Here is a 19,913-nt window from a genome sequence, read left to right on the forward strand (position 1 = left end):
TCTCAATCAGAGGCAGGTGTTTATCGTTGTCTCTGATTGGGAACCATATTTAGGCAGCCATATTCTTTGAGTGTTTTGTGGGTGATTGTCCTTAGTTTCCTGATGTCCTTGTTCTGTGTTTATGTGCACCGTGTGGATCGCAATCTACACGCCGCATTTTGGTCCGATCCTTGCTACACCTCTTCGTCAGAGGAAGAGATAGAAGAAAACCGTTACAATAGGTTTCTCCATTTTTATTTTATTTTATATATTGATGAACTAGCTCTAACTTGGGATAGACTTGATCATGATCACAACATCTGACTTGGTATAGACATGATTCAAGATGAGACTATATCAGAGGTAAAGTCTACCATAAGGTCTGTAGATATGATCCAAGATGAGACTCTATCAGAGGTAAAGTCTACCATAAGGTCTGTAGATATGATCCAAGATGAGACTCTATCAGAGGTAAAGTCTACCATAAGGTCTGTAGATATGATCCAAGATGAGACTCTATCAGAGGTAAAGTCTACCATAAGGTCTGTAGATATGATCCAAGATGAGACTCTATCAGAGGTAAAGTCTACCATAAGGTCTGTAGATATGATCCAAGATGAGACTCTATCAGAGGTAGAGTCTACCATAAGGTCTGTAGATATGATCCAAGATGAGACTCTATCAGAGGTAGAGTCTACCATAAGGTCTGTTCTGTTGTTGTTTGGGTTTCCCATGGGATTTCACATTCAGTGTGTAGCACAGCGCCCTACAGGATAGTTAGGCTGCACTGTCATCAGTCCTCAGTCCCCACACCCAGGTGGAGAGGCTTATAGAAAGAGACAGGAGAAAGATCACCGCATTGATGGGGGGACAACCTTTATTACATCACACTAGAGGCTTCCAGTGACTTCCAGTATGTGTTTAATAGCAGTGTGAGGTGGTGGTAGCAGGGAGGAGACAGTGAGAGGTGATTGGCTAGGTCCTCCTGGTGATGTGGTGGGAGGAAACAGTGAGAGGTGATTGGCTAGGTCCTCCTGGTGATGTGGTGGGAGGAAACAGTGAGAGGTGATTGGCTAGGTCCTCCTGGTGATGTGGTCATAGATGACGACTTGGCTGTAGAGTTCAGACTGGAGGGGCGTCCTGGACGAGTTGTCTCCAGGTGAGGCCTACAGAGGAAACAGACACCAGGTGAGGCCTACAGAGGAAACAAACACCAGGTGAGGTCTACAGAGGAAACAAACACCAGGTGAGGTCTACAGAGGAAACAAACACCAGGTGAGGTCTACAGATGGCAGGAACACCAGGTGAGGCCTACAGAGGAAAGGAACACCAGGTGAGGCCTACAGATGTCAGGAACACCAGGAGAGGCCTACAGATGGCAGGAACACCAGGTGAGGCCTACAGAGGAAAGGAACACCAGGTGAGGCCTACAGATGGCAGGAACACCAGGTGAGGCCTACAGAGGAAAGGAACACCAGGTGAGGCCTACAGATGGCAGGAACACCAGGTGAGGTCTACAGAGGAAAGGAACACCAGGTGAGGCCTACAGATGGCAGGAACACCAGGTGAGGCCTACAGACGGCAGGAACACCAGGTGAGGCCTACAGACGGCAGGAACACCAGGTGAGGCCTACAGACGGCAGGGTTAGAGGAGAAACACTGTTGGGAAATATCCCCAAATCCTTTGAACTAGATTATTAGATTACTCAATTAACTAACTGAACTGTTTAGAATGTACAATGTGTTTAAAATCCAACAAGGTCCAAAAGCCAGAAACAACCTGTATCCTAGCTAGAGGATGTTATCAGACATGGCTATAGTTTTCAGAACATCCTGCTTTTTAAAGATTTGGTCGTTTCTGGGCCTGGCTAAACATATTTCCCAGGGTGACTTGGGCCCCTCCACCCAGATTACATAAAGAGGTGTGAGCATGGGAGAAGCTAAGGCCCCTCCACCCAGATTACATAAAGAGGTGTGAGCATGGGAGAAGCTAAGGCCCCTCCACCCAGATTACATAAAGAGGTGTGAGCATGGCGAGTAGCTGGGGCCCCTCCACCCAGATTACATAAAGAGGTGTGAGCATGGCGAGTAGCTGGGGCCCCTCCACCCAGATTACATAAAGAGGTGTGAGCATGGCGAGTAGCTGGGGCCCCTCCACCCAGATTACATAAAGAGGTGTGAGCATGGCGAGTAGCTGGGGCCCCTCCACCCAGATTACATAAAGAGGTGTGAGCATGGCGAGTAGCTGGGGCCCCTCCACCCAGATTACATAAAGAGGTTTGAGCATGGCGAGTAGCTGGGGCCCCTCCACCCAGATTACATAAAGAGGTGTGAGCATGGGAGAAGCTGGGGCCCCTCCACCCAGATTACATAAAGAGGTGTGAGCATGGGAGAAGCTGGGGCCCCTCCACCCAGATTACATAAAGCGGTGTGAGCATGGGAGAAGATGGGGCCCCTCCACCCAGATTACATAAAGAGGTGTGAGCATGGGAGAAGCTGGGGCCCCTCCACCCAGATTACATAAAGCGGTGTGAGCATGGGAGAAGCTGGGGCCCCTCCAACCAGATTACATAAAGCGGTGTGAGCATGGGGAGTAGCTGGGGCCCCTCCACCCAGATTACATAAAGCGGTGTGAGCATGGGGAGCAGCTGGGGCCCCTCCACCCAGATTACATAAAGAGGTGTGAGCATGGGGAGCAGCTGGGGCCCCTCCACCCAGATTACATAAAGCGGTGTGAGCATGGGAGCAGCTGGGGCCCCTCCACCCAGATTACATAAAGCGGTGTGAGCATGGGAGCAGCTGGGGCCCCTCCACCCAGATTACATAAAGCGGTGTGAGCATGGGAGCAGCTGGGGCCCCTCTACCCAGATTACATAAAGCGGTGTGAGCATGGGAGCAGCTGGGGCCCCTCCACCCAGATTACATAAAGCGGTGTGAGCATGGGAGCAGCTGGGGCCCCTCTACCCAGATTACATAAAGCGGTGTGAGCATGGGAGCAGCTGGGGCCCCTCCACCCAGATTACATAAAGCGGTGTGAGCATGGGAGCAGCTGGGGCCCCTCTACCCAGATTACATAAAGCGGTGTGAGCATGGGAGCAGCTGGGGCCCCTCCACCCAGATTACATAAAGCGGTGTGAGCATGGGGAGCAGCTGGGGCCCCTCTACCCAGATTACATAAAGCGGTGTGAGCATGGGAGCAGCTGGGGCCCCTCCACCCAGATTACATAAAGCGGTGTGAGCATGGGAGCAGCTGGGGCCCCTCCACCCAGATTACATAAAGTGGTGTGAGCATGGGAGAAGCTGGGGCCCCTCTACCCAGATTACATAAAGCGGTGTGAGCATGGGGAGCAGCTGGGGCCCCTCCACCCAGATTACATAAAGCGGTGTGAGCATGGGAGCAGCTGGGGCCCCTCCACCCAGATTACATAAAGCGGTGTGAGCATGGGAGAAGCTGGGGCCCCTCCACCCAGATTACATAAAGCGGTGTGAGCATGGGAGCAGCTGGGGCCCCTCCACCCAGATTACATAAAGCGGTGTGAGCATGGGAGCAGCTGGGGCCCCTCCACCCAGATTACATAAAGCGGTGTGAGCATGGGGAGCAGCTGGGGCCCCTCCACCCAGATTACATAAAGCGGTGTGAGCATGGGAGCAGCTGGGGCCCCTCCACCCAGATTACATAAAGCGGTGTGAGCATGGGAGCAGCTGGGGCCCCTCCACCCAGATTACATAAAGCGGTGTGAGCATGGGAGCAGCTGGGGCCCCTCCACCCAGATTACATAAAGCGGTGTGAGCATGGGAGCAGCTGGGGCCCCTCCACCCAGATTACATAAAGCGGTGTGAGCATGGGAGCAGCTGGGGCCCCTCCACCCAGATTACATAAAGCGGTGTGAGCATGGGAGCAGCTGGGGCCCCTCCACCCAGATTACATAAAGCGGTGTGAGCATGGGAGCAGCTGGGGCCCCTCCACCCAGATTACATAAAGCGGTGTGAGCATGGGAGCAGCTGGGGCCCCTCCACCCAGATTACATAAAGCGGTGTGAGCATGGGAGCAGCTGGGGCCCCTCTACCCAGATTACATAAAGCAAAAAACACAAATTGTCCAGTTGTGTGGATGATTCTACAATGTTTCTAATAGGGTGCAAAAAAAACATTCCCAGATCACATTTTGTCTGTTCTTTAAACATTCCCAGAATGCTTATTTAAGCAACGTTGTGAAGATATGACTAGAGATAGATTCCCAAAACACAAACTGTCCAGTTCTGCTGATATTCATAATGTTTGTATCAGGGTGCGCAAAACGTTTCTTTGATGTTGACAGAATGTTGACAGAACAGCCTTTCTGAGTTCTTTAAAGGTTCCCATGTTGACAGAATGTTGACAGAACAGCCTTTCTGAGTTCTTTAAAGGTTCCCAGATCACATGTGATCTGGGAACCTATAAAGAACATACAACATGTGATCTGGGAAGGTTCTTGCAACATCAAGTCTCCAAGGTGGCATAGCAGTTCAGACGTCTTTTGTCCTCGTCTTGTCGTGTCCTGTATATATATATATTTACAACTTTTTCACATACATTTTATTTTTATTTTCCATCAACTCATCTTCAAAACACTCTCCTGCAACCCGCCTCACCAATGTATATTTATAAAAAAGTATTATTTACCTCAGATCTGTAATCCTCCAAGAAGCTAGCCAGAAACTCCAAGAAGCTAGCCTGAAACTAGCCAGAAGCTAATCCAGAAGCTAGTTCAGAAGCTAGTTAGCTCCTTTACTGGCAAATCGTTAATATTCAGCTAACCACGGTTTGTGGTCATCAGCTATCCTTTAGCTCGAAAATCTATCGCCAGTTCTGTACGGCGCAGCGCGGCTCGGAACGGAACATACCGGACCAATTTTTCTCTCCATGTCCCTGGACATTCATACCCGGATCTCACAGCTAGCTAGCTGCTATCCGTGTGACCATCGGAGCTAGCAAGCTCCGTCAATCACTCCTGAGTTCCATCAATCACACCTGGGCTGCAGTCACCTATCCGGACCCGTTTTACTGCCTTCGCGGAGCCCCACCGGGCCTTCACAACTGGACTGCCGACGTTATCTACCCGAAGGAGTTATTCGGCCGGCTCCTCCGTCGCGACGTTACCTGAACGCCCATCTGCGGCCTGCTAACCGTTAGCTGTCTTACCGGCTGCTATCTGAATAGACAATCGGACAATTTTTTTATTATTATTTTTTTTAAATTATTTTTTAAATTATTATTATTATATTTTCTTCTTGGGCCTCTATAACTATATCTATTGTTTTTATTTTTGTTGTTGTTGTGTGATTTGGATTAATCCCCTCTACCACACGGAACCCCACTAATCTACTGACGGAACGTAAGGGGTGGCTAACAGACCTCCATCCTATGCTAGCTTGCTACCGATGCCCTGGCTAGCTGTCTAAATCACCAACCAACCTCTCCACTCACCGGACCCTTTTGATCACTCGACTAAGCATGCCTATCCTTAATGTCAATATGTCTTGTCCATTTCTGTTCTGGTTAGTGTTTATTGGCTTATTTCACTGTAGAGCCTCTAGTCCTGCTCACTATACCTTATCCAACCTATTAGTTCCACCACCCACACATGCAATGACATCTCCTGGTTTCAACGATGTTTCTAGAGACAATATCTCTCTCTTCATCACTCAATACCTAGGTTTACCTCCACTGTATTCACATCCTGCCATACATTTGTCTGTACATTATACCTTGATGCTATTTTATCGCCCCCAGAAACCTCCTTTTACTCTATGTTCCAGACGTTCTAGACGACCAATTCTCATAGCTTTTAGCCGTACCCTTATTCTACTCCTCCTATGTTCCTCTGGCGATGTAGAGGTGAATCCAGGCCCTGCAGTGCCTAGCTCCACTCCTATTCCCCAGGCGCTCTCTTTTGACGACTTCTGTAACTGTAATAGCCTTGGTTTCATGCATGTTAACATTAGAAGCCTCCTCCCTAAGTTTGTTCTATTCACTGCTTTAGCACACTCTGCCAACCCGGATGTTCTAGCTGTGTCTGAATCCTGGCTTAGGAAGACCACCAAAAATTCTGAAGTTTTAATTCCAAACTACAACATTTTCAGACAAGATAGAACTGCCAAAGGGGGCGGTGTTGCAATCTACTGCAAAGATAGCCTGCAGAGTTCTGTCCTACTATCCAGGTCTGTACCCAAACAATTTGAACTTCTACTTTTAAAAATCCACCTCTCTAAAAACAAGTCTCTCACCGTTGCCGCCTGCTATAGACCACCCTCTGCCCCCAGCTGTGCTCTGGACACCATATGTGAACTGATTGCCCCCCATCTATCTTCAGAGTTCGTGCTGCTAGGCGACCTAAACTGGAACATGCTTAACACCCCAGCCATCCTACAATCTAAACTTGATGCCCTCAATCTCACACAAATAATCAATGAACCTACCAGGTACCTCCCCAAAACCTTAAACACGGGCACCCTCATAGATATCATCCTAACCAACTTCCCCTCTAAATACACCTCTGCTGTCTTCAACCAAGATCTCAGCGATCACTGCCTCATTGCCTGCATCCGTAATGGGTCAGCGGTCAAACGACCTCCACTCATCACTGTAAAACGCTCCCTGAAACACTTCTGCGAGCAGGCCTTTCTAATCGACCTGGCCGGGGTATCCTGGAAGGATATTGATCTCATCCCGTCAGTAGAGGATGCCTGGATATTTTTTAAAAATGCCTTCCTAACCATCTTAAATAAACATGCCCCATTCAAGAAATTTAGAACCAGGAACAGATATAGCCCTTGGTTCTCCCCAGACCTGACTGCCCTTAACCAACACAAAAACATCCTATGGCGTTCTGCATTAGCATCGAACAGCCCCCGTGATATGCAGCTGTTCAGGGAAGCTAGAAATCATTATACACAGGCAGTTAGAAAAGCCAAGGCTAGCTTTTTCAAGCAGAAATTTGCTTCCTGCAACACTAACTCAAAAAAGTTCTGGGACACTGTAAAGTCCATGGAGAATAAGAACACCTCCTCCCAGCTGCCCACTGCACTGAAGATAGGAAACACTGTCACCACTGATAAATCCACCATAATTGAGAATTTCAATAAGCATTTTTCTACGGCTGGCCATGCTTTCCACCTGGCTACTCCTACCCCGGACAACAGCACTGCACCCCCAACAGCAACTCGCCCAAGCCTTCCCCATTTCTCCTTCTCCCAAATCCATTCAGCTGATGTTCTGAAAGAGCTGCAAAATCTGGACCCCTACAAATCAGCCGGGCTAGACAATCTGGACCCTTTCTTTCTAAAATTATCTGCCGAAATTGTTGCCACCCCTATTACTAGCCTGTTCAACCTCTCTTTCGTGTCGTCTGAGATTCCCAAAGATTGGAAAGCAGCTGCGGTCATCCCCCTCTTCAAAGGGGGGGACACTCTTGACCCAAACTGCTACAGACCTATATCTATCCTACCGTGCCTTTCTAAGGTCTTCGAAAGCCAAGTCAACAAACAGATTACCGACCATTTCGAATCTCACCATACCTTCTCTGCTATGCAATCTGGTTTCAGAGCTGGTCATGGGTGCACCTCAGCCACGCTCAAGGTCCTAAACGATATCTTAACCGCCATCGATAAGAAACATTACTGTGCAGCCGTATTCATTGATCTGGCCAAGGCTTTCGACTCTGTCAATCACCATATCCTCATCGGCAGACTCGACAGCCTTGGTTTCTCAAATGATTGCCTCGCCTGGTTCACCAACTACTTCTCTGATAGAGTTCAGTGTGTCAAGTCGGAGGGTCTGCTGTCCGGACCTCTGGCAGTCTCTATGGGGGTGCCACAGGGTTCAATTCTTGGACCGACTCTCTTCTCTGTATACATCAATGAGGTCGCTCTTGCTGCTGGTGAGTCCCTGATCCACCTCTACGCAGACGACACCATTCTGTATACTTCCGGCCCTTCTTTGGACACTGTGTTAACAACCCTCCAGGCAAGCTTCAATGCCATACAACTCTCCTTCCGTGGCCTCCAATTGCTCTTAAATACAAGTAAAACTAAATGCATGCTCTTCAACCGATCGCTACCTGCACCTACCCGCCTGTCCAACATCACTACTCTGGACGGCTCTGACTTAGAATACGTGGACAACTACAAATACTTAGGTGTCTGGTTAGACTGTAAACTCTCCTTCCAGACCCATATCAAACATCTCCAATCCAAAGTTAAATCTAGAATTGGCTTCCTATTTCGCAACAAAGCATCCTTCACTCATGCTGCCAAACATACCCTTGTAAAACTGACCATCCTACCAATCCTCGACTTTGGCGATGTCATTTACAAAATAGCCTCCAATACCCTACTCAACAAATTGGATGCAGTCTATCACAGTGCAATCCGTTTTATCACCAAAGCCCCATATACTACCCACCATTGCGACCTGTACGCTCTCGTTGGCTGGCCCTCGCTTCATACTCGTCGCCAAACCCACTGGCTCCATGTCATCTACAAGACCCTGCTAGGTAAAGTCCCCCCTTATCTCAGCTCGCTGGTCACCATAGCATCTCCCACCTGTAGCACACGCTCCAGCAGGTATATCTCTCTAGTCACCCCCAAGACCAATTCTTTCTTTGGCCGCCTCTCCTTCCAGTTCTCTGCTGCCAATGACTGGAACGAACTACAAAAATCTCTGAAACTGGAAACACTTATCTCCCTCACTAGCTTTAAGCACCAACTGTCAGAGCAGCTCACAGATTACTGCACCTGTACATAGCCCACCTAAAATTTAGCCCAAACAACTACCTCTTTCCCAACTGTATTTAATTTTTATTTATTTATTTATTTTGCTCCTTTGCACCCCATTATTTTTTTATTTCTACTTTGCACATTCTTCCATTGCAAAACTACCATTCCAGTATTTTACTTGCTATATTGTATTTACTTTGCCATCATGGCCTTTTTTTGCCTTTACCTCCCTTCTCACCTCATTTGCTCACATTGTATATAGACTTGTTTATACTGCATTATTGACTGTATGTTTGTTTTTACTCCATGTGTAACTCTGTGTCGTTTTATCTGTCGAACTGCTTTGCTTTATCTTGGCCAGGTCGCAATTGTAAATGAGAACTTGTTCTCAACTTGCCTACCTGGTTAAATAAAGGTAAAATAAAATAAATAAATAAAATCAGGCAAACATTCTATAATCATCACCACAGCTGGGTCTGTGCTTTGCCACGGCTGGGTCTGTGCTTTGCCACGGCTGGGTCTGTGCTTTGCTGGGTTGAAGTGGGCTGGGTTGAGCTGGGCTGGGTTGAGCTGGGCTGGGGCAGTGCCATGCTGTTCAGGACTGGGCTGGGTTCTGGGCATGTGGGTGGTTGCTGGTTGCTCTGTCTGGCATCCAGGGCCTCTAGTGTTTTAATAAGCAGCCTGGTCTGCTCTACTCTGCGTTGCTCTGGTCGGGGCTGGGCGGTGCTCAACCGCAGCTGGAGCGATTTTGATTTTGCCCCTTAACAGCAGAACTCAACAACACTGCAGAACTCAATATGTCCCTAAAGCTCAGTTTGCAACTCATGTTCAAAATAACTGCCCCCAGCAGAGAGGAAAGAGATCTACCTTAACACCCAGAACTAGCAGACAGTGGATTAGGGTGGAGTTACCTTGTAGAACCCTGTTCAGTGTTTAACGACCTAACTCTGTCTGTCTGTCTGACAGTCAGCAGGGGACCTAACTCTGTCTGTCTGTGTGACAGTCAGCAGGGGACCTAACTCTGTCTGTCTGTCTGACAGTCAGCAGGGGACCTAACTCTGTCTGTCTGTCTGTCTGACAGTCAGCAGGGGACCTAACTCTGTCTGTCTGTCTGACAGTCAGCAGGGGACCTAACTCTGTCTGTCTGTCTGACAGTCAGCAGGGGACCTACCTCTGTCTGTCTGTCTGTCTGTCTGACAGTCAGCAGGGGACCTAACTCTGTCTGTCTGTCTGACAGTCAGCAGGGGACCTAACTCTGTCTGTCTGTCTGACAGTCAGCAGGGGACCTACCTCTGTCTGTCTGTCTGGCAGTCAGCAGGGGACCTAACTCTGTCTGTCTGTGTGACAGTCAGCAGGGGACCTAACTCTGTCTGTCTGTCTGACAGTCAGCAGGGGACCTAACTCTGTATGTCTGTCTGACAGTCAGCAGGGGACCTAACTCTGTCTGTCTGTGTGACAGTCAGCAGGGGACCTAACTCTGTCTGTCTGTCTGACAGTCAGCAGGGGACCTAACTCTGTATGTCTGTCTGACAGTCAGCAGGGGACCTAACTCTGTCTGTCTGTCTGACAGTCAGCAGGGGACCTAACTCTGTCTGTCTGTCTGACAGTCAGCAGGGGACCTACCTCTGTCTGTCTGTCTGTCTGACAGTCAGCAGGGGACCTACCTCTGTCTGTCTGTCTGACAGTCAGCAGGGGACCTACCTCTGTCTGTCTGTCTGTCTGACAGTCAGCAGGGGACCTAACTCTGTCTGTCTGTGTGACAGTCAGCAGGGGACCTAACTCTGTCTGTCTGTCTGACAGTCAGCAGGGGACCTAACTCTGTCTGTCTGTCTGACAGTCAGCAGGGGACCTAACTCTGTCTGTCTGTCTGACAGTCAGCAGGGGACCTAACTCTGTCTGTCTGTCTGACAGTCAGCAGGGGACCTACCTCTGTCTGTCTGTCTGTCTGTCTGACAGTCAGCAGGGGACCTAACTCTGTCTGTCTGTCTGACAGTCAGCAGGGGACCTAACTCTGTCTGTCTGTCTGTCTGACAGTCAGCAGGGGACCTAACTCTGTCTGTCTGTCTGACAGTCAGCAGGGGACCTACCTCTGTCTGTCTGTCTGTCTGACAGTCAGCAGGGGACCTACCTCTGTCTGTCTGTCTGACAGTCAGCAGGGGACCTAACTCTGTCTGTCTGTCTGACAGTCAGCAGGGGACCTACCTCTGTCTGTCTGTCTGTCTGACAGTCAGCAGGGGACCTAACTCTGTCTGTCTGTCTGACAGTCAGCAGGGGACCTACCTCTGTCTGTCTGTCTGACAGTCAGCAGGGGACCTAACTCTGTCTGTCTGTGTGACAGTCAGCAGGGGACCTAACTCTGTCTGTCTGTCTGACAGTCAGCAGGGGACCTAACTCTGTCTGTCTGTCTGACAGTCAGCAGGGGACCTAACTCTGTCTGTCTGTCTGACAGTCAGCAGGGGACCTAACTCTGTCTGTCTGTCTGACAGTCAGCAGGGGACCTAACTCTGTCTGTCTGTCTGACAGTCAGCAGGGGACCTAACTCTGTCTGTCTGTCTGACAGTCAGCAGGGGACCTAACTCTGTCTGTCTGTCTGACAGTCAGCAGGGGACCTAACTCTGTCTGTCTGTCTGACAGTCAGCAGGGGACCTAACTCTGTCTGTCTGTCTGACAGTCAGCAGGGGACCTAACTCTGTCTGTCTGTCTGACAGTCAGCAGGGGACCTAACTCTGTCTGTCTGTCTGACAGTCAGCAGGGGACCTAACTCTGTCTGTCTGTCTGACAGTCAGCAGGGGACCTAACTCTGTCTGTCTGTCTGACAGTCAGCAGGGGACCTAACTCTGTCTGTTTGTCTGACAGTCAGCAGGGGACCTAACTCTGTCTCTCTGTCTGGGAAACATAGACCAGAGGAGAGCACAACACCATCACACCACATAGCCTACCTTAGGGTCCACGTTGAGAATCTTTCTGTCTGTCTTGTTCTTAAACAGCAGACCACTGGAGTTCTCAGCGATCACCTGGTAGTTAGCGCTGACATTGGACGTGGACACCTGGGTCTCCCAGTTGTAGAAGCTGGGAACAAATAGAAAGTGTTAGTTAATTAAATAATATAGCTTCCTAATTGGTTTCTACAGATAATTAGTAACAGTAGTGTTATATTTCTATCTATATTCTATACTAGTCATGTTGAACAGATCTATATTCTATACTAGTCATGTTGAACAGATCTATATTCTATACTAGTCATGTTGAACAGATCTATATTCTATACTAGTCATGCTGAACTTCTATACTAGTCATGTTGAACAGGTCTATATTCTACACTAGTCATGTTGAACAGGTCTATATTCTATACTAGTTATGTTGAACTTCTATACTAGTCATGTTGAACAGATCTATATTCTATACTAGTCATGTTGAACAGATCTATATTCTATACTAGTCATGTTGAACTTCTATACCAGTCATGTTGAACAGATCTATATTCTATACTAGTCATGTTGAACAGATCTATATTCTATACTAGTCATGTTGAACAGATCTATATTCTATACTAGTTATGTTGAACTTCTATACCAGTCATGTTGAACAGATCTATATTCTATACTAGTTATGTTGAACTTCTATACCAGTCATGTTGAACAGGTCTATATTCTATACTAGTCATGTTGAACAGATCTATATTCTATACTAGTTATGTTGAACTTCTATACTAGTCATGTTGAACAGATCTATATTCTATACTAGTCATGCTGAACTTCTATACTAGTCATGTTGAACAGGTCTATATTCTATACTAGTTATGTTGAACTTCTATACCAGTCATGTTGAACAGATCTATATTCTATACTAGTCATGTTGAACAGATCTATATTCTATACTAGTCATGCTGAACTTCTATACTAGTCATGTTGAACAGATCTATATTCTATACTAGTTATGTTGAACCTCTATACCAGTCATGTTGAACAGATCTATATTCTATACTAGTCATGTTGAACAGATCTATATTCTATACTAGTCATGCTGAACTTCTATACTAGTCATGTTGAACAGGTCTATATTCTATACTAGTCATATTGAACAGGTCTATATTCTATACTAGTCATGTTGAACTTCTATACTAGTCATGTTGAACAGGTCTATATTCTACACTAGTCATGTTGAACAGGTCTATATTCTATACTAGTTATGTTGAACTTCTATACCAGTCATGTTGAACAGGTCTAAATTCTATACTAGTCATGTTGGACAGATCTATATTCTATACTAATCATGTTGAACTTCTATACTAGTCATGTTGAACAGGTCTATATTCTATACATAGCAGGCTATTACATCATCCAGTCTTCCAGCTGGAGCAGTTATTTAACAGCTGGCTATTAAACAAGGTGACTTAGTCCATTAACATAAAAGGAAAGCAAGGAACCACAGCGCAAGGGGGAGGAATGTTGAACAGGTCTATATTCTATACTAGTTATGTTGAACTTCTATACTAGTCATGTTGAACAGGTCTATATTCTATACTAGTCATGTTGAACAGGTCTATATTCTATACTAGTCACATTGAACAGGTCTATATTCTATACTAGTCATGTTGAACAGATCTATATTCTAAACCAGTCATGTTGAACAGGTCTATATTCTATACTAGTTATGTTGAACTTCTATACCAGTCATGTTGAACAGGTCTATATTCTATACTAGTCATGTTGAACAGGTCTATATTCTACACTAGTCATGCTGAACTTCTATACTAGTCATGTTGAACAGATCTATATTCTAAACCAGTCATGTTGAACAGGTCTATATTCTATACTAGTTATGTTGAACTTCTATACCAGTCATGTTGAACAGGTCTATATTCTATACTAGTTATGTTGAACTTCTATACCAGTCATGTTGAACAGGTCTATATTCTATACTAGTCATGTTGAACAGATCTATATTCTATACTAATCATGTTGAACAGGTCTATATTCTATACTAGTTATGTTGAAACAGGTCTATATTCTATACTAGTTATGTTGAACAGGTCTATATTCTATACTAGTCATGTTGAACAGGTCTATATTCTATACTAGTTATGTTGAACTTCTATACCAGTCATGTTGAACAGGTCTATATTCTATACTAGTCACATTGAACAGGTCTATATTCTATACTAGTCATGTTGAACAGATCTATATTCTAAACCAGTCATGTTGAACAGGTCTATATTCTATACTAGTTATGTTGAACTTCTATACCAGTCATGTTGAACAGGTCTATATTCTATACTAGTCATGTTGAACAGGTCTATATTCTACACTAGTCATGCTGAACTTCTATACTAGTCATGTTGAACAGATCTATATTCTAAACCAGTCATGTTGAACAGGTCTATATTCTATACTAGTTATGTTGAACTTCTATACCAGTCATGTTGAACAGGTCTATATTCTATACTAGTTATGTTGAACTTCTATACCAGTCATGTTGAACAGGTCTATATTCTATACTAGTCATGTTGAACAGATCTATATTCTATACTAATCATGTTGAACAGGTCTATATTCTATACTAGTTATGTTGAAACAGGTCTATATTCTATACTAGTTATGTTGAACAGGTCTATATTCTATACTAGTCATGTTGAACAGGTCTATATTCTATACTAGTTATGTTGAACTTCTATACCAGTCATGTTGAACAGGTCTATATTCTATACTAGTCACATTGAACAGGTCTATATTCTATACTAGTCATGTTGAACAGATCTATATTCTAAACCAGTCATGTTGAACAGGTCTATATTCTATACTAGTTATGTTGAACTTCTATACCAGTCATGTTGAACAGGTCTATATTCTATACTAGTCATGTTGAACAGGTCTATATTCTACACTAGTCATGCTGAACTTCTATACTAGTCATGTTGAACAGATCTATATTCTAAACCAGTCATGTTGAACAGGTCTATATTCTATACTAGTTATGTTGAACTTCTATACCAGTCATGTTGAACAGGTCTATATTCTATACTAGTTATGTTGAACTTCTATACCAGTCATGTTGAACAGGTCTATATTCTATACTAGTCATGTTGAACAGATCTATATTCTATACTAATCATGTTGAACAGGTCTATATTCTATACTAGTTATGTTGAAACAGGTCTATATTCTATACTAGTTATGTTGAACAGGTCTATATTCTATACTAGTCATGTTGAACAGGTCTATATTCTATACTAGTTATGTTGAACTTCTATACCAGTCATGTTGAACAGGTCTATATTCTATACTAGTCATGTTGAACAGATCTATATTCTATACTAGTCATGCTGAACTTCTATACTAGTCATGTTGAACAGATCTATATTCTAAACCAGTCATGTTGAACAGGTCTATATTCTATACTAGTTATGTTGAACTTCTATACCAGTCATGTTGAACAGGTCTATATTCTATACTAGTCATGTTGAACAGATCTATATTCTATACTAATCATGTTGAACAGGTCTATATTCTATACTAGTTATGTTGAACAGGTCTATATTCTATACTAGTTATGTTGAACAGGTCTATATTCTATACTAGTCATGTTGAACAGGTCTATATTCTATACTAGTTATGTTGAACTTCTATACCAGTCATGTTGAACAGGTCTATATTCAATACTAGTCATGTTGAACAGGTCTATATTCTACACTAGTCATGCTGAACTTCTATACTAGTCATGTTGAACAGGTCTATATTCTATACTAGTTATGTTGAACTTCTATACTAGTCATGTTGAACAGGTCTATATTCAATACTAGTCATGTTGAACAGATCTATATTATATACTAATCATGTTGAACTTCTATACTAGTCATGTTGAACAGGTCTATATTCTATACTAGTCATGTTGAACAGGTCTATATTCTATACTAGTCATGTTGAACAGGTCTATATTCTATACTAGTTATGTTGAACAGGTCTATATTCTATACTAGTCATGTTGAACAGGTCTATATTCTATACTAGTCATGTTGAACAGATCTATATTCTATACTAGTCATGTTGAACAGATCTATATTCTATACTAATCATGTTGAACTTCTATACTAGTCATGTTGAACAGGTCTATATTCTATACATAGCAGGCTATTACATCATCCAGTCTTCCAGCTGGAGCAGTTATTTAACAGCTGGGTATTAAACAAGGTGACTTAGTCCATTAACATAAAAGGAAAGCAAGGAACCACAGCGCAAGGGGGAGGAATCGGTATCCTATTTGGTGTGAGGTGCTGTTGGAGTAGAGTAGCAGACAGGAGTCTGTATCCTATTTGATGTGAGGTGCTGTTGGAGTAGAGTAGCAGACAGCAGTCTGTATCCTATTTGATGTGAGGTACTGTTGGAGTAGAGTAGCAGACAGGAGTCTGTATCCTATTTGATGTGAGGTGCTGTTGGAGTAGAGTAGCAGACAGCAGTCTGTATCCTATTTGATGTGAGGTACTGTTGGAGTAGAGTAGCAGACAGCAGTCTGTATCCTATTTGATGTGAGGTACTGTTGGAGTAGAGTAGCAGACAGGAGTCTGTATCCTATTTGGTGTGAGGTGCTGTTGGAGTAGAGTAGCAGACAGGAGTCTGTATCCTATTTGATGTGAGGTGCTGTTGGAGTAGAGTAGCAGACAGGAGTCTGTATCCTATTTGATGTGAGGTGCTGACTATCATAACCAGGGAGTGAACACTACATTAGACTAGACTAGCATAACCAGGGAGTCCAGCCTCTCTCAGCCTATTGCGGACATTCTGAGCACTGATGGAGGGACTGTGCGTTCCTGGTGTAACTTGGGCAGTTGTTGTTGTTGCCATCCTGTACCTGTCCCACAGGTGTGATGTTCGGATGTCCCGATCCTGTGCAGGTGTTGTTACACGTGGTCTGCCACTGCGAGGACGATCAGCTGTCTGTGGATTGAGTATTACAGCGATGAATCGCATGGGCGTGGATATTTTTTGGGACGCAAACAAGGGTGAAGAGGAAACCCTGAATGGTCCAACAGGGTTCAGCAGCACCGCTGACGTGGAAGACCCCCTATGATTGGGAAGGCCCCCCATCACGGGGAAGACCCCCCATCACGGGGAAGACCCCCTATCACAGGGAAGGCCCCCCATCACGGGGAAGACCCCCCATCACGGGGAAGGCCCCCCATCACGGGGAAGACCCCCCATCACAGGGAAGGCCCCCTATCACGGGGAATACCCCCCATCACAGGGAAGGCCCCCTATCACAGGGAAGACCCCCCATCACAGGGAAGGCCCCGTATCACGGGGGAGACCCCCTATCACGGGGAAGGCCCCCTATCACGGGGAAGACCCCCTATCACGGGGAAGACCTCCCCATCACAGGGAAGGCCCCCTATCACAGGGAAGACCCCCTATCACGGGGAAGGCCCCCTATCACAGGGAAGGCCCCGTATCACAGGGGAGACCCCCTATCACGGGGAAGGCCCCCTATCACGGGGAAGACCCCCTATCACGGGGAAGACCTCCCCATCACAGGGAAGGCCCCCTATCACGGGGAAGACCCCCTATCACGGGGAAGACCATTAAGATTAAGGGTATCATTACGTGTTCTACAAACAACGTGATATACCTGATCAAGTGTATTTGTGGTCTATGCTGTGTAGGAACAATGAAACGAGCTCTGAAAACAAATCACAGCAGTAACATCAGGACCTCTGACCAGAGAAACAAGGATAACAGAACACAGCAGTAACATCAGGACCCTTGACCAGAGAAACAAGGATAACAGAACACAGCAGTAACATCAGGACCCTTGACCAGAGAAACAAGGATAACAGAACACAGCAGTAACATCAGGACCTCTGACCAGAGAAACAAGGATAACAGAACACAGCAGTAACATCAGGACCCTTGACCAGAGAAACAAGGATAACAGAACACAGCAGTAACATCAGGACCCTTGACCAGAGAAACAAGGATAACAGAACACAGCAGTAACATCAGGACCCTTGACCAGAGAAACAAGGATAACAGAACACAGCAGTAACATCAGGACCTCTGACCAGAGAAACAAGGATAACAGAACACAGCAGTAACATCAGGACCCTTGACCAGAGAAACAAGGATAACAGAACACAGCAGTAACATCAGGACCTCTGACCAGAGAAACAAGGATAACAGAACACAGCAGTAACATCAGGACCTCTGACCAGAGAAACAAGGATAACAGAACACAGCAGTAACATCAGGACCCTTGACCAGAGAAACAAGGATAACAGAACACAGCAGTAACATCAGGACCTCTGACCAGAGAAACAAGGATAACAGAACACAACAGTAACATCAGGACCCTTGACCAGAGAAACAAGGATAACAGAACACAGCAGTAACATCAGGACCTCTGACCAGAGAAACAAGGATAACAGAACACAGCAGTAACATCAGGACCCTTGACCAGAGAAACAAGGATAACAGAACACAGCAGTAACATCAGGACCCTTGACCAGAGAAACAAGGATAACAGAACACAGCAGTAACATCAGGACCCTTGACCAGAGAAACAAGGATAACAGAACACAGCAGTAACATCAGGACCCTTGACCAGAGAAACAAGGATAACAGAACACAGCAGTAACATCAGGACCTCTGACCAGAGAAACCCTGTTTGCTGAGCATTTCATGGAGGCTCGTCACAACGTCAGCTCTCTGAGATACATTGGTATGGAACATGTTCAGACTCACAGGAGAGGAGGAGATACTGATCGTCTATAACTGAGGAGAGAATTGTATTGGATTCACCATTAGTCCACCAAGAGTCCTGAAGGTCTGAGGTCCTGCCATCCAGGTCTCCACTTGGTCATTTTGTACATAAATACATTAGATTGTCTGTTACTATGTCATGTGCCCATCTCATTGATATCAAATGATTAGAGGTACACACGTCGTTTTTTTAAAAGGGTCACTGTAACAATATCTATGGTCACTGAGCGTCCTGGTACTATGGACAGGTATTCCAACAGTTTCCAAAGTAATCTTTTTTTACTGTTGCCTAGGATTTAACTTGGACCTATTTGTACGTATATACTCCTTTGTGATCATATGTACCTCTGGGATTAATTATGATAAACTACGAGCAAAAGTGAATTGAATAGCCAGGAAACCAAGGCCATCTGCTAGGCCACAAAGGCCATTAACCAAAAAGCCAATTCAATTGATTTGTAAAAACAACAAACACAAGCTATTCTGCTAAGAAAATAAATAAGTCTATGTAAAGGTCCATAAATAATGATCCTACATGCCAAAGTGTAGATGATAGTCTATGGTATTGACTACAGTCTGTCATGCCAAAGTGTAGATGATAGTCTATGGTATTGACTACACCCTGTCCTGTGGAAGTGTGGATGATAGTCTATGGTATTGACTACAGCCTGTCCTGTGGAAGTGTGGATGATAGTCTATGGTATTGACTACAGTCTGTCATGCCAAAGTGTAGATGATAGTCTATGGTATTGACTACAGCCTGTCCTGTGGAAGTGTGGATGATAGTCTATGGTATTGACTACAGTCTGTCATGCCAAAGTGTAGATGATAGTCTATGGTATTGACTACAGTCTGTCCTGTGGAAGTGTAGGTGATAGTCTATGGTATTGACTACAGTCTGTCATGCCAAAGTGTAGATGATAGTCTATGGTATTGACTACAGTCTGTCATGCCAAAGTGTAGATGATAGTCTATGGTATTGACTACAGCCTGTCCTGTGGAAGTGTGGATGATAGTCTATGGTATTGACTACAGTCTGTCATGCCAAAGTGTAGATGATAGTCTATGGTATTGACTACAGTCTGTCCTGTGGAAGTGTAGGTGATAGTCTATGGTATTGACTACAGTCTGTCATGCCAAAGTGTAGATGATAGTCTATGGTATTGACTACAGTCTGTCATGCCAAAGTGTAGATGATAGTCTATGGTATTGACTACAGCCTGTCCTGTGGAAGTGTGGATGATAGTCTATGGTATTGACTACAGTCTGTCATGCCAAAGTGTAGATGATAGTCTATGGTATTGACTACAGTCTGCCATGCCAAAGTGTAGATGATAGTCTATGGTATTGACTACAGTCTGTCCTGTGGAAGGGTAGATGATAGTCTATGGTATTGACTACAGCCTGTCCTGTGGAAGTGTAGATGATA

At 45.2% G+C, this 19,913-nt stretch overlaps 1 protein-coding gene across 2 annotated transcripts in view; it reads right to left on the minus strand.

Moving 5' to 3' along the window:
- Nucleotides 1-838: 838 nt before the first annotated feature.
- Nucleotides 839-19,913, minus strand: part of cfap299 (cilia and flagella associated protein 299) — a 284,906-nt gene continuing 265,831 nt past the window's right edge. The window contains exons 5-7 of one of the 2 annotated variants that reach the window (XM_031816533.1): nucleotides 11,675-11,804; nucleotides 1,071-1,145; nucleotides 839-1,021 (exon numbers count right to left, since the gene is read on the minus strand). In XM_031816533.1, the coding sequence (XP_031672393.1) occupies nucleotides 1,004-1,021; nucleotides 1,071-1,145; nucleotides 11,675-11,804 (223 nt within the window). In that variant the 3' untranslated portion in view covers nucleotides 839-1,003. Of the gene's footprint in view, nucleotides 1,146-11,674; nucleotides 11,805-19,913 lie in introns of both variants that reach the window. The other variant, XM_031816526.1, reaches the window with a different exon arrangement.

Source organism: Oncorhynchus kisutch, linkage group LG3, assembly GCF_002021735.2.
Source record: "Oncorhynchus kisutch isolate 150728-3 linkage group LG3, Okis_V2, whole genome shotgun sequence".
NCBI lineage: Eukaryota > Metazoa > Chordata > Actinopteri > Salmoniformes > Salmonidae > Oncorhynchus > Oncorhynchus kisutch.